The 12,604-nt window shown below is 47.7% G+C and overlaps 1 protein-coding gene across 1 annotated transcript; it reads left to right on the top strand.

Annotated features, from left to right (window-relative positions):
• The first annotated feature begins 629 nt into the window (after nt 1-629).
• LOC103904588 (interleukin-5) lies at nt 630-3,781 on the top strand. Its single transcript, XM_009286083.1, has 4 exons — nt 630-755; nt 918-950; nt 3,213-3,347; nt 3,689-3,781. The coding sequence occupies exons 1-4, from the start codon at nt 630-632 to the stop codon at nt 3,779-3,781; spliced, it is 387 nt and encodes a 128-aa protein (XP_009284358.1).
• The last annotated feature ends 8,823 nt before the right edge of the window (nt 3,782-12,604 follow it).

The raw sequence follows: 12,604 nt of genomic DNA, 5'->3' as shown, positions 1-12,604 counted from the left end.
GCATCCTGCATCCCTCCTTCCCCACCCAAAAGGAGCCACTTCGCTGTGCCCATCCCCGGGGCCGCCCTCCCGCTCCAGCACCTGCTCCAGGGCGGCAGCTTCTCCTCCTGTAAATTAATTAATTCTTAGGGGATACCTGCATTTTGACAAAACTTTTCCACAAGTATTGCACAAACGCTGTCATTTTCCCTTTCTAGGCAGTGGTCCACGTGTTTTCCATGGGGTTTGGGGTTTTTTTTTCCTTACACCACAGTCTTTTTCCTGTTGCGTATCAGAAGCTAGCACGCTGTTGTCAGAGAAGCTCCAATTTCTAGAGAAGTTCCGTGGAGACGGCAACTGCTTGGTAATGCTTTGGGTCATTCTATGTTTTACTGATTTTAAAATTGAAAAGCCACATCATTATATCTGTATTACCTCCTTCTGTGGAAATGCTGATTGGGTAAGGAGTGTGCCCCAAGGTTAAACACCAAATTTACTGGAACTTTTCTCTTCCAGAAAGTCTAATCAGATGGCCTTTTTTCTATCAGTTTCAAAAATCAACCTAAACTGTTATTTCCTTGTAGAGAGACCATAAAATGGCAGAGGACTGGTCCAGAATCACTTACAGGTTCTCTGAGCACATCAGGAGGATGAAGACCCATCTCTACCTTCTTCTGCTAGCTGCAGGCATCTCTGCCGCTCCCCAGATGAGCAGCATGGCTGAATTACTGACATTATTACAGCAAATGTGTGAGTCGGTGACAAAGGACATTCAGGTAAGTTCAATTTCCACTTCACTAATATAAAATTTAATATACTGAATCCTCTTGTTCTTTAATATTTAACTTTTTTGAAAGTCAAACACTGTATTTAAGCGACGCTATTTTTATTAGTGTTAATGAAGATGATATTTGAAAGGCTTAATTAATATTTTTCAGAATTTGAGGATTGAAACTCCAGACAATATAGATGTAAGTAAAACTCCTTTTTTTAAATAAAATTAACTTTTTCATAAATTTAGTCATTGGAAATTGAAATAGTTTTAAAATTGTTATCCCCTAAAGCACTCTATTTGTATTTAAGAACAAACAATGACTTTAAATGTAGCTATTATAAGATATACAATGTTATTAAAGGTATTAAATGTTATTGTAAGACAGAAAATGTTATTAAAAACAATCAAATGTTGAGTGAAAGAAAAATACGCTGTGATATAAAAGTAGCCAGGACAGCAAATATTCTTGTTCTATGTTTTTGTAAATCTCCTGCAGAACACACACACACACACACAGAGTGATTTTCTGAATCAGCTTTTTGAACGAAGGACAGTTGAAAAGGAAAGAACAAACTCGTTCACATTTCTTGCTTGTCCATCTGCAAAAATACTTCTTTTTAGTCTACCTCGTTTAGTCTACTTTTAGAAATGGCTTTTTATACCTTTACCATCAGTAAGGGGATTAAATAGGTGTATTACCACATCTTGTCTGAAGGATGGTGCTAATGCCCCGAGAACAAGACACCAACTACCGTGCGTCCATGAATGAGGTCTGTCTTAAAGATCAAATTCCCCCTTATGCATTTGCCATCTTCTTTTGCATCTCCAATAAATTTCTCCTGTTCCCTCTCGGCGTAAAGGCTCTTTTCTTTGCGAGCTGACTTTCAACAGCTTCCTCCTGATGCAGATGCTGCGAATGAGAGGGTTTTTTTTTCTGCTGTGCATCAGTTGGAAACTTGGTTCCAACATGAGATCGCAGCCCAGCACAGGGCTCTTCAGATAGTATCACGGCCAGATGGCTATTTGTGGGAATGCAATTTGAGTCATTAATTTACTGAAGGAGCAGAACAGTTCACGTTTGTGCCATACGCTAGCTGCAGGAGGGTGGGGGATTTTTGGCAGCAAATCCAGCCCATTCCTTGTAAATTAGGTGTAAAGTTCCCAGCTCTGTCACTTCTCTCTGGATCCTGTCTGGAAGAGCTCTCTTCCCAGGCTGGGGCTTGGGCTGGGTTTAACCCCGCGTTTTTAATAAGGAAAACAGACTCAGAATCAGCGGTGCCGAACGCTGGCGGCTCGCTCGTCCCTTTCCCTGCTGAGGTCCCCGGCGGTGCCACCGCAGCCCACCGCACCGGTGCCCGGCTCTCCTCCGGGGAGAAGAGCTGCTTCACTCTCACCTGTGCTTCGGATACAGAGATGACGGAGAATTTCCCAGTGTCTCTGCGTTTGCTGTTCGTCAGCGGCAGAAGCAAGCAGCTTCCCAAGCAAGGTCGGGGGAAAAATGATCCTCCTCGTCATGCAGCATCCAGGAATGACTAGCAGAAGACCACGCGTTGGTCGAGAACGTCACGGGCACGACGCTGGCCTTCAGCAGCTGTCTGCATTTCCTCTGACCTTCGCTGATTAGTTTTCGCTTCATTTTTCATGACTTTCTTCTCCCATTACACTTCTCTCCAATCTGTTCCTGCCACTGATGGAAGTGTCCTCTCCTTCTTTCCTTCTCCGTGAGTTTAGCTAATCTCTTCCAAAACAACCCCGCACTGGCAAGTGCAACCATCATCCCTCTTTGCTCTGCTTCTGCCCCATATCCCCTCCAGCCCTCCCGGCCACCTTGCCTAGACCATAAGGTCTTGGAGGCAAATGTCAGCTACCGCTTTGCAGAAGAGGACCAGCGTGCCCGGTGCACGGCCGCCCCCGGGACGGGACAAGGCAAACAGGGCTGAGAGATGAGAGTGCGACCATTGTCCCCATCTCTTCTGGCACGCAGAAGTCATCTGACGCAGAGGTTAATGTTTGGAGTCGTTTCAGGTTCATTTATTTTCTTTCTCTCATGTTCAGAGAGTTCTAGCTTCTGGGGCAGAAAGCATCTCGCATCCAAACTGAAGACATAAACCAGAATTATCTGCTGACACGACCAGATGTAAGAAATCAGACTTGTCTTCAGATGGCTGCAGAAGAGAGAGGACTAAGTCTTTAGATAATTGTATGCTTCATCTGAACATTACAAAACATATGCTAGCAGAAACTATCATCTGCCAGGTTTCTGTCTGCAGAGTAAATAAATGCGCACATCAGTTAAGCACGTTTGCCTAAGTCATTTACAAATTTGAGCCCAAAAGTCAGTAACAATTTATTTGCCACCCAGGCAGCTGGATGTAACTCAAGATGATTTTTAATAAACTCATTGCAGTTCATGGTTACAAATTCTTGTATCTCACTTTTGCCGTTTCTTCCATCTTAGGATGTGAATTGTGTCAGCACAATTTTTGAAGGAACGGAACAGCTGAAAACTAACCCAGCTATGAAAAAATTCAGTGTCTTTTTTCAAAAATTAGAAAGACTGAAGCAATCACTCACACCAAGCCTGGCAAAAGAGGTAGGAATTTATTCCTTGTCTATCAGAGATCATGCAGCAGAGATGTAATAAAATGTGATCCATAATTCATAACTAAGCCCATACGTTACAAGAGAGAATAATTTCTGTACTCGCTTGTGTTGAGTGCATGGAAGAAGAAATCCTGGCATTATTTCACATTTCCACCCTTCCCTTGCTCTAGTCTTCAGCTTGACCCACCCCTAAAATAAGGATTCATGTGTGTGATCAGCATATTTAAGGTTTAAGGAAAATCATGTCATTTATAAAATGATTTCAAGATGAAAAAGCTTTACATAACGGTTAAATATTAAGTAATTTCATTTTCTTGATTAACTTTTCAGGGGAAATGTGATACAGAAAGAAAGAATGCAACAATATTCATAGGAAAGCTGATGACATTCATCCGAAAAGCATCGAAAAATGCAAGAGCGTAGAGTTACAAGTTTCTAGAATTGCTGTAAATTTAAACAAGCAGTAAAATGTTTATTTGTTTTAAAAGTACTCTTCCTTTGTGTTAAAGTCTGGCAGGGCACATCTTCCGTTTCAGTGGTACTGTAATGGTTTGTGTTTGGCATGTAATCTCTGAAAGTATCAATGGCGAAACATCATTGGTATTTCTAGATGAAAAATTAAATGCCTGATAAAGCAAATAGTGCAGGGTATTATGGAAGGAACTGACTAGGCATAAAACTTCTGAGTTTCTCATGAAAAGGTCAAGTTAATTTCTGAACAGTCACAGCGAAACTGAATATAGATGGGCGCAAGCAAAAGCAGCTGGTTCACACTACGCGCCTTATCTAACCACTGCCTAGGCCCGTGGGTTTTGCACGCTGTGCCATGAATACTGAGTGCTACATCGAGATGTGATTTGAATGTATTTCCTTTGCCTTTCTTTAAGACCAGGGTGGACCAGTGCCGGGGGGGACGGCATGCACTCCAGCAATACGGGTTGGGGATCTAGAACTATTCAGGTTTAAGGTCAAATTTCTGCTGGAGAGTTTTGCTGGTATCACGTAACCTCAGCGGAATGGCTATTATTCTCGATAACGTGCCTGGAAGAGCAAGATCCCATGTATAGACCGTTAAACCAGTGCACAACTGACGCTGCTGAAATAGGTGATATAGCTCAGGGAACTGGTACGGCTATACTGGGAAAATCTCAGCGTTGTCATATCCATCTACAGTAAAGAGGATTAATCAATGTAATTATACGAGCAAAACTCTTCTAGTACGGAGCTGGCTTCGCCGCTGCTTTGAAGCCAGATGAGGATGAACTGCAAAACTCATATTCACACAATATTCCACCTCTTAAGCTCTGCCTAAGCTTCACTATATATATGTGTATCACTTATCAGCAAGGAGTACAAGAACGTTGCACTCACGCATATAGGATCACCTTGATTTAGTCCGCTTAGCACTCTGCCCAAAATCTTCCACAAGCACTGAGAAACACATCCTGAGATTTTCCTCTACCTGCAGCTTTGGTAGATCAGTGTAAATTTAGCAACTAAAGATTTGTAAGGAGCTGGGCATATGCCACTTAGAGAATTAATGATTTTTCTAAAGCTAATGGTGATGATAGGAGTGTTTAGATCAGTATGAATTTATTTCTATGGTGTCAATTAAATTATATTACATTTTATAGATATATGTATTTTGGAGAAAATATTTATTCTGTATTTTTACTACTTTTAATAAAGTGAATAAATGTTTGTCTCTGCCTTTTTTTCCTCAGAAATTTCTTCCAAGCTATTTCCACACTTGAGCAAATCTAGTTATTGTAAAATCTCTGATGGTCAAGGGAATGAGATCCTCGAGGTGAATGAGCTAGTGTATTGCTAGAAGCTATTTCTAACGATGCACAAATTAAAAACCAGGGAGACCATTAAGGTGCACACCTCTGCGACAGAGCTGAGCTTGCACATTTGGTTTTACTTTAACAGAGCTGCTGAGGAGCCCCTGCTAGAACATGGACTGATGGGCCATGGAGACCTAAGTGGCCGGTCATAGGAAAGCTTACCGGCCTCTCTCCCTCCTCTTCAACAGTTAAAATGGAAGGGGAGAGAATCCAAGCGACAGTCTAACTGCAAAACCTGCTCCAGGTGGTGGCAATGTCTGAGGCTCGAAGCTGAACAGTTTTTCAGTGCTTATTCTCAGATGCAGACACCTGCCAGCATCTGAACAAGCATCCCACATACTGATTGTCCGACTTAGCCTGAGTAACACCAAGCGGTGGGGATAAATGTGCTGCAAACAGAGGAAAAAACAGCTGGTGAGGTTCCTAATGTAAAATAAATACCTTTTAAATAAATGAGCGAGCATCTCCTCAGACCTGCAACAGAAATTGCAGCCCTTGCCATTCACAGATAAACATTTGCAAAGAAAGTACCTTTGGTAGAAAATGTTTTCACCCTCCTCCTGGGAGCTGGAGGCTGCCACGACGAGAGCGTCCCCAGAGCTGTCCTGATCCACGCCTCTAGAGCCCCTGGCTAAGCAGAACCCCCACCAAGACACCAAGACCAAAACGCTGTAGCCGACCTCTATTGCTCTCATAGCTCAAAACGAAATCCCAATCCGCATAACCCCCAGATGACAGCTCTGCACGTTGCAGTCTGCCTATTAAAAATACTAGAAATGGGACGTTGTAATGAAGAACACGTAACAAAGCAGGGAATGCAGAAGCTGGATGCTGGCTGTAGGTTCCTCCTGTGCTAATTGTATGTCACCCAGAACAAGCGCAGGCTTCCCCAGCCCTACAGAGGGTTTTAGATACCCAGCTACAATCAGCATTCCAAGCAGGCAGGGAAAAATAATACCAATTAGAAATGACTAGTGGGGAAAAAAAGAACCAAAAGAGATTTTCCGGCATTTCAGTCTGAATTGGGATAAGACGAAATATCTAAATAGTTTACATGAACAAAAACTAAGGAAAGATCTGATTCAAAGGGTCAGCATCTTTCCTTGCAGGCTGAGCTCCACTCTCCTGAACAACGACTCCCACCAGACCCGAGAGGACCCTCCATCAGCATTTTATCACCTTCTGTGCCCGGCTCCTCTTTTTCCCCCTTTGCCCCCTCTCCGGAGCAGGCAGCCCGGCAGGCAGCGGGGGCCCGGGGCAGGCAGCCGGCACCGCAAGCTCGCTGTGCCCTCCAGCGTTACGGCTGGGACGCCCACGGTACGTGGATCTGCATTTATTTCTTTCGGTTTGGGCTGTCCCCAGCCCGGGGCATGAGCTCCCATTGCCGGGTGTCCCTGCAGGGGCTGCGGGTGCTGAAAAAGAATTTATCCTTATTTTTCTTAGTTCTTTTTGCAAATTATTCCATATTCTCTTTTAGCTTGCACAATGGTGACTCTGCCTTTTGTCTGCCAGGTGACTGCCTGGATGCCGTTTGGAGACAGTTTCAGCCTTCTGAAGATGCTTTCTAGCTTTGAATGCTCTCCCCTGCCCTGCTGTATAGCTTTTCTGGATTTCTTTCATGTTTTCTCAAGATATTTTGATAGGTGATATGCACTTGTATACTGACTTCAAAATGTATGTTGTTAAAGAGCTTCCTGACTGCCTGCAAAAATTTGGGCACAAACCGATGAAAGAAATGTTTCTGATACTTGTATTAGAAGTATCAGCTCCTGGAAAGCACAGTAGGTTGGACAATCTTAAACATCAAAACAGGCTTTACAGAAAACCTGAAATCGGGGGAGTCTTTGGCACGTTCATCCTCCTTCAGCTGCGCAGACAGGACAAAGCCACTCCAAAATTTCCAGCCAAAGCAGCTTTCTCAGGGAACACACCTGCAGGCTCGTGGCTTGTAGGGTGGGACTGTCTTTAACCGCAGCCCTAAAACCCCTCTTAGCTGCCAGCTCAGATTAGTAGAACTAGCAACTCCACCCCTGCAAGAGCAGCTACAAACCTGGTTAGCAGCTACTACAGCTGTGGGCGACGCGTCTCACCCTAGAGAACTCTTGTGTCAGGTGCCTCAAATGAACCTGCCTCTTGTGTTCGTTTCTGCTTCTCCATCAGAATAAAACCAGATTATATAATGAATTAAAAAAAAACCAACAAACTTTCTGTAAACCTGAAATCTAGTTTTCATTTTCAGGGCAGACTCCCTAGTTCTCGCAAGCTATTTCTGAGCTCGGGGAAGCAAAAATGGGCAGGTACTCACAGGGGCAATCCCATCCGCTGCTGCAGGTTGGTTTGCAAAACAGCCTGAAATACGGTGATCTGGTACACGGCCCGAGTGGAGCAGGGCGCAGAGGAGGCAGGACACCGGTGACACTGCCATTCCGTAACACTGGTGCCAGGTATATTTAAAATCCCAGTGTTACCCTGGTATTGGTCTAACTTCATCCCAAATTTCATTCATCACCGCAAGAAAGGCTCTGATTTCAGCTGGAGAACACAAAAGGAGAGCTCTAGAGAAACGTTTGGGCTGCCTTATCAATGGGTTTCCTCTAGCTCCCTGGATGATGCTTGCATTTTTTGCTATAAATATCCCAGCGTAAATTAATTCCTTAAAAAAAAAGTTTTAAATATAGGAGAAAGGAATGAGAAGCAAATTGAGATGAGATTTTTGGTGAGAAAGAGAGGTGGCTTCCTCCAGTGTCCTTCTAATTACAGAAAAAGCTTCTGGCAAAACTTTCCAATTTTGACATCGTAAAAAAAAGAAACTGAGCGACTGAGCGAGGCGCTCGTAGTCACAGTGTTTCCAAGTGTTTGATTTCATTTGTTCTGAATTTCCTGGGTCTGACATGTCCTGATACAACGTGTCACCGTTACAGCTCCTTTTTCGGGTGCATCCCCGGAGACCCTTGCTGAAGCACGGGCGAGAATCCTGTGATACCAGAACAAATATGCAGAATACTGATTTTCCCAGTGTTTTCAAGTGTTACCATCCAACTTTTATGAAGGAAAAATACAGTTTTTCACAGTACAGCTCCATAAGATGGGGGGAGCAGGCACAGTTGCTGGTGAAACAAGGATTAATCAGCAAAATTATTTATAAATTATGCGCAGACATCGATCTATAAGACTTATTACTCTCCCTTCCTGCAATCCAGTCTCCGAAACGCAGCAGCCGGAGCAGCCTCCCATAAAGGAGCAGGAGAAAGGCGTCCGGGCGGCTGACGGCAGGTGGCAACAGGAGACCAGAAATGCAAGACGCACAGTCCTTGTCAGGTAAGCTTTTGAGCAGGAAAAATCACCGACGGGGATTTCCTTCTGACGTGCACAGAGCCAGTGCTGTTTGCAGAAGACGAGTGGTGATGCCTGGCTGCCCTCCGGTAAGGACGGGGCTGGGGGACGAGGCTCAGTCTCTGTCCCTGGGGCGAAGCTTTGCGCGGCTCAAAGCATCGCGGGGCGCCCGCTGCCCGTCCTCGGCGGGGACCCTCCGCCCGGCTGCGCTCCAGGGTGAACCCCTCTTGCCGGCAGCCCCAAGGCCGAGCCCCTGCCGGGGTGAAGCAGCGCCGGCTGCCCGTCAGGTCACCCCTTCCTGGGCTGTCTGCGTTGAGACACGACTCCAGAACACACCTCCCTCTCCCACGCTGCCTCTCAGACGCCAGCCTTTTTCCTGAGACGGGCTTTGAACTACAAGCCAGCTACTGAGGGTACAGAAGACTCAAAACCAGATACTCTAACCCTGCCTCTCCTCCTGCCCCGGCAATCCCCGTGCCCCGCCGCAGGCTGTGCCCTGGGTCAGCCCATCGCGATACAACCCGGGGACGCCAGCGCCTGCGAACGAATGCCGCTGTCTTTAACTGCTTCTCCTGTTTCGGCAGCATGCCTTCCCCTCCACATCTCCTGCCCTGCAGAGTGAATCCAAGGCTCTCCCCCCTCCCAGGTCCGGCTTGGGCTTCACACGGCTGCTGTGCTCCCCCCTGGGCCGCCGTGCCCCCCGTATTTGGAGCTGTGACCCCTCCATATGACGGGGGAAGATGGTGCTGGCTCCGGCACTCAGCCCCAAACGGGGTTTGCTGGGAGGTGCGGGGCCCCTTCCTGGGGGCCCAGAGCAGTGAACCAGCCTCAAGGTGCTGGAAGGCACCTGGCAACCCCTGATATCCTTGGGATATGGTGGATAAACGTCATCCCCTGCCAGCTGGGGCATCTCTGGAGCAATGCCAGGTGGGAGCATTATCCAGCAGGCAAAGATTTTGCTTTCCAGCAGTACCTGTCATATGGATGCAACCACTTGGCACCTCAGGGAATGGGGCTGCTGGCATCCCCGGCCATCGGCTCATCCGGGCATAAGGATCCTCGGGTATCCTGGACTCTCTGGGAAAGACGGGAGGTGGGAGGCTGTGTACCCGCGGACAGGAGCTGAACAGGAGCAGCCCCCACGGGCACAGCCACACCAGAGCCAGCCCCTTCCCACAGGTGCTTGTTTTCCACCTGTGCAGCCAACACAGGAGCAGAGACACATGCACGGCTCCTGGATGGTGTCGCCGGGGGTCGGGGCTGATGGCGAGCTGGGGTCCTCCAGCCCCACATCAGCACAAGCAACACCCACGCGAGCACGCAGAGAGCAGCCAAGCAAACAGCCAGGGTCAACCACCCACCCAGGAGAGTTGGACCAGATACCTGCGTGGGACGTGTCGGAGAGAAAACGGTCAATGCTGAAACAGGAACATGTGCGTGCTGCACTGTCAAAGCCACGCGTTCCCTGGAGCTCACCAAAACCCTTCCAAAGTGTTTCAGTAATGAAAATATGCCTGCTGACACCCAACAACAAACCTTCAAGCGCTTTGCAATAGGGTACACCGACCTGGACGCTTGTACCGAGATGGGAAAGGTTGGACTGCGGCACGTCCAGCCGCACACAGCTCCTCCGTCTGACCCAGCACCGCCGGGTCCCGTGCCTTACCCTGCACCCCACAAAGCAGCAGCGGCAGCGCTGGGCAGCCCCGGCACCGGAGAGCCGCCGCCTAAGCCAAGGCAGGGCTGGGCTTTAATACACAAAGGCATTTCTGAAGAGCTGAACTGCGTCAAAAAGCAACAGATCGGCCAAACGAGAAGGCAGCACCGCTACAGCCTCAAAAGGCAAAAGGTGGTTTCTGAGTAGTACTCCCGAGGCTGTATAGACAGCCCAGCAAAATGTCAAGCACAGCACAAGAAAACCTCCAAAAGAAGCTCCTGATGACACCGGCTCTTTTAACATGTTAGGTTTTTCTGTATTTTTATTATTTTCCATATTATTTTTTATTATCACGGAATGTGATCATGTTCGGAGATCTGACTGCGCTGGATGCTATGCCAGCACAGGAGACTGTTCTTGCCACATTTTCACATAGCTATCATGCTTATTTTTCTTCCTGCTACCTCTTATTCAACTAACTGTTCCTGCAAGACGGGTAAACACTGTTCTAGCCCTGCCCCTGACTGCAGGCGGAGCAACAAACCCGCGGGGAGCTCCAAGCAGAAGCCGGCAGAGCGCTCGGATGTGCCGGCTCGGTCTCCCCGGCTCCGGCCGCTGGACCACTCCTGCCTCCGCGAGGAAGCGTTTTTGTCAGGGCGGGCTGAGATGGTCCTTGGCGGGATGCCTGGGCATGTTCTGAGGGCTCAGCTCAGCAGTTATGTTTGTTAGAACTAAGAAGAAAAGGTAAAGGAAGAAAAAAAAAGTGTCTTCCCTCATTTACCTACGTTTTCATTCTATGAAAGAATGACACCGTGGTGCTCCTTTAATGCAACGGCCCCATTTCACAGCGATTCCGATTTCTGAGATGAGCCGAAGTCCCGCCGGTGTTCAGCACATCGCCAGAGCGATCGCTGCCTCCCCCAGCCCACCTGGTGCCAATGCTGCCGGGCCGAAACCGCAGCGGCCCCGGAGGAGGGCAGTCCCGGTGGGGTGCGAGCCGCCGGGTTCATCCGTATGAACCTTTTGCCTCAGGTTTCACCGGAGCAGGAAGGATGTGTCAGTCAAAAATATAAAGTCATTGACTAGAAAACAAGCGGGCATTAGCATAACAAGTATAACCTCTCGGTGCAATCACGGCATAAAAGTTAAATATACACACACGAATACTTACTGTAAAGGCGCCGGGTCAGATTCCACTGGGTTCAGCGTGTGCGTTTCGGAGGGGCTGGAAAGGGGGAGAAAAGGAAAGGCCCTGCCAGCCTCCGGCTTTACACCGCTATGGAAAACACCACAGGAATGACAACAAGAAATGGGCGTGCAGAGAACTGAAAAGGTCATGATAAAACTACCTGCAGCAAAGAAAACAGACCACTCTCCATCGCTTACACGAGTCGAGCAGGACAAGTTCAGTATCACCAACTTTTTTGAGATGTAAACAGTTCTGGCTGTATTTTAAATATTAACTTTGACTTTATATAGAAAGTTCAAAATAATCAGCTTTTCTAGCATGCCCAGGAAAAATCAGCATATACTTAATGTAAAACAACATTCTTTTACTTTTTAGTAGAAAAGATTAACCTTTAATTAAAGATTAGCCTTTTAATCCTTTACTTTTATACTTTATTGACCCTGGTAAGCATATATTATTCATTTCCAGACAGCAATTCTATATTTCTTCCTCTTCTTCTTATCATCATTATTCTTTCTGCTGCAAATACAGAAGCTGTCTATAAAATCACGACTTCAGAAGCCCTGCGTGGAGGGGTCAGTTAATCACAGTCTCTTCCAGCAGGGACCTGGGCTCACCCAACACAGCTTGCTCCGAGCGGGCAGCGTACCTGCGCTGCCTTCCCTGCCTGACACCAGAGCCAGAACGTCCCTTCTCGCCTCCCCATCACACCTCCCCTTCCAGCTCAGTCCTGCCAAGCTCACCCACGGGCGCGGGGGTCTGCAAGCCCCAGACGAGACCTATGTTCTTCAGCGGCAGCGACCTCAGCCATCAGCCCTTGCTCAGGGAACTCCACCACCTCCTCGCCGTCACAGGACGGCCCTGCAAAGGAGAGATGGAGAAAGCACCTCCATCGCGGGTCAAACACGGCAGCCGACCACTCGAACCCGCCTGGAAGTCAGCCGGCGTTGGTGGAAGTCGTGCTCCTCACCGCTCGTTCCAGAACACAATTAACCAGCAAAAGTCAAACCTCGGGGACGCGTCCCGTGGGTATCGCAGCATCGTGACACGACCTCCGCGGGGCTGGGAATCCGGCTGAAGGCTGCGATCTCCGGATGGCGAACCGGCAAAATTAGTCTCAAGCTGCCAAGAGGGGTTTCTGGGGAAGATGTAGCGCAGCAGACGCCACAGCGCATCAGGGCGCCAGTGATTTGGGGGGGGGGGGGGGGGGGCGGGGGCGC

This window comes from Aptenodytes forsteri, unplaced genomic scaffold, assembly GCF_000699145.1.
Source record: "Aptenodytes forsteri isolate BGI_AS27 unplaced genomic scaffold, ASM69914v1 Scaffold54, whole genome shotgun sequence".
Taxonomy (NCBI): Eukaryota; Metazoa; Chordata; class Aves; order Sphenisciformes; family Spheniscidae; genus Aptenodytes; species Aptenodytes forsteri.
This window is presented reverse-complemented; position numbering and strand designations above follow the sequence as displayed.

Bases quoted from the DNA above. Each gene is read 5' to 3' on its own strand.
- LOC103904588 (XM_009286083.1), top strand. From the start codon at position 630: ATGAAGACCCATCTCTACCTTCTTCTGCTAGCTGCAGGCATCTCTGCC. The intron at 756-917 runs GTAAGTTCAATT...AATATTTTTCAG, and splicing joins CGGTGACAAAGGACATTCAG to AATTTGAGGATTGAAACTCC. The intron at 951-3,212 runs GTAAGTAAAACT...CTTCCATCTTAG, and splicing joins AAACTCCAGACAATATAGAT to GATGTGAATTGTGTCAGCAC.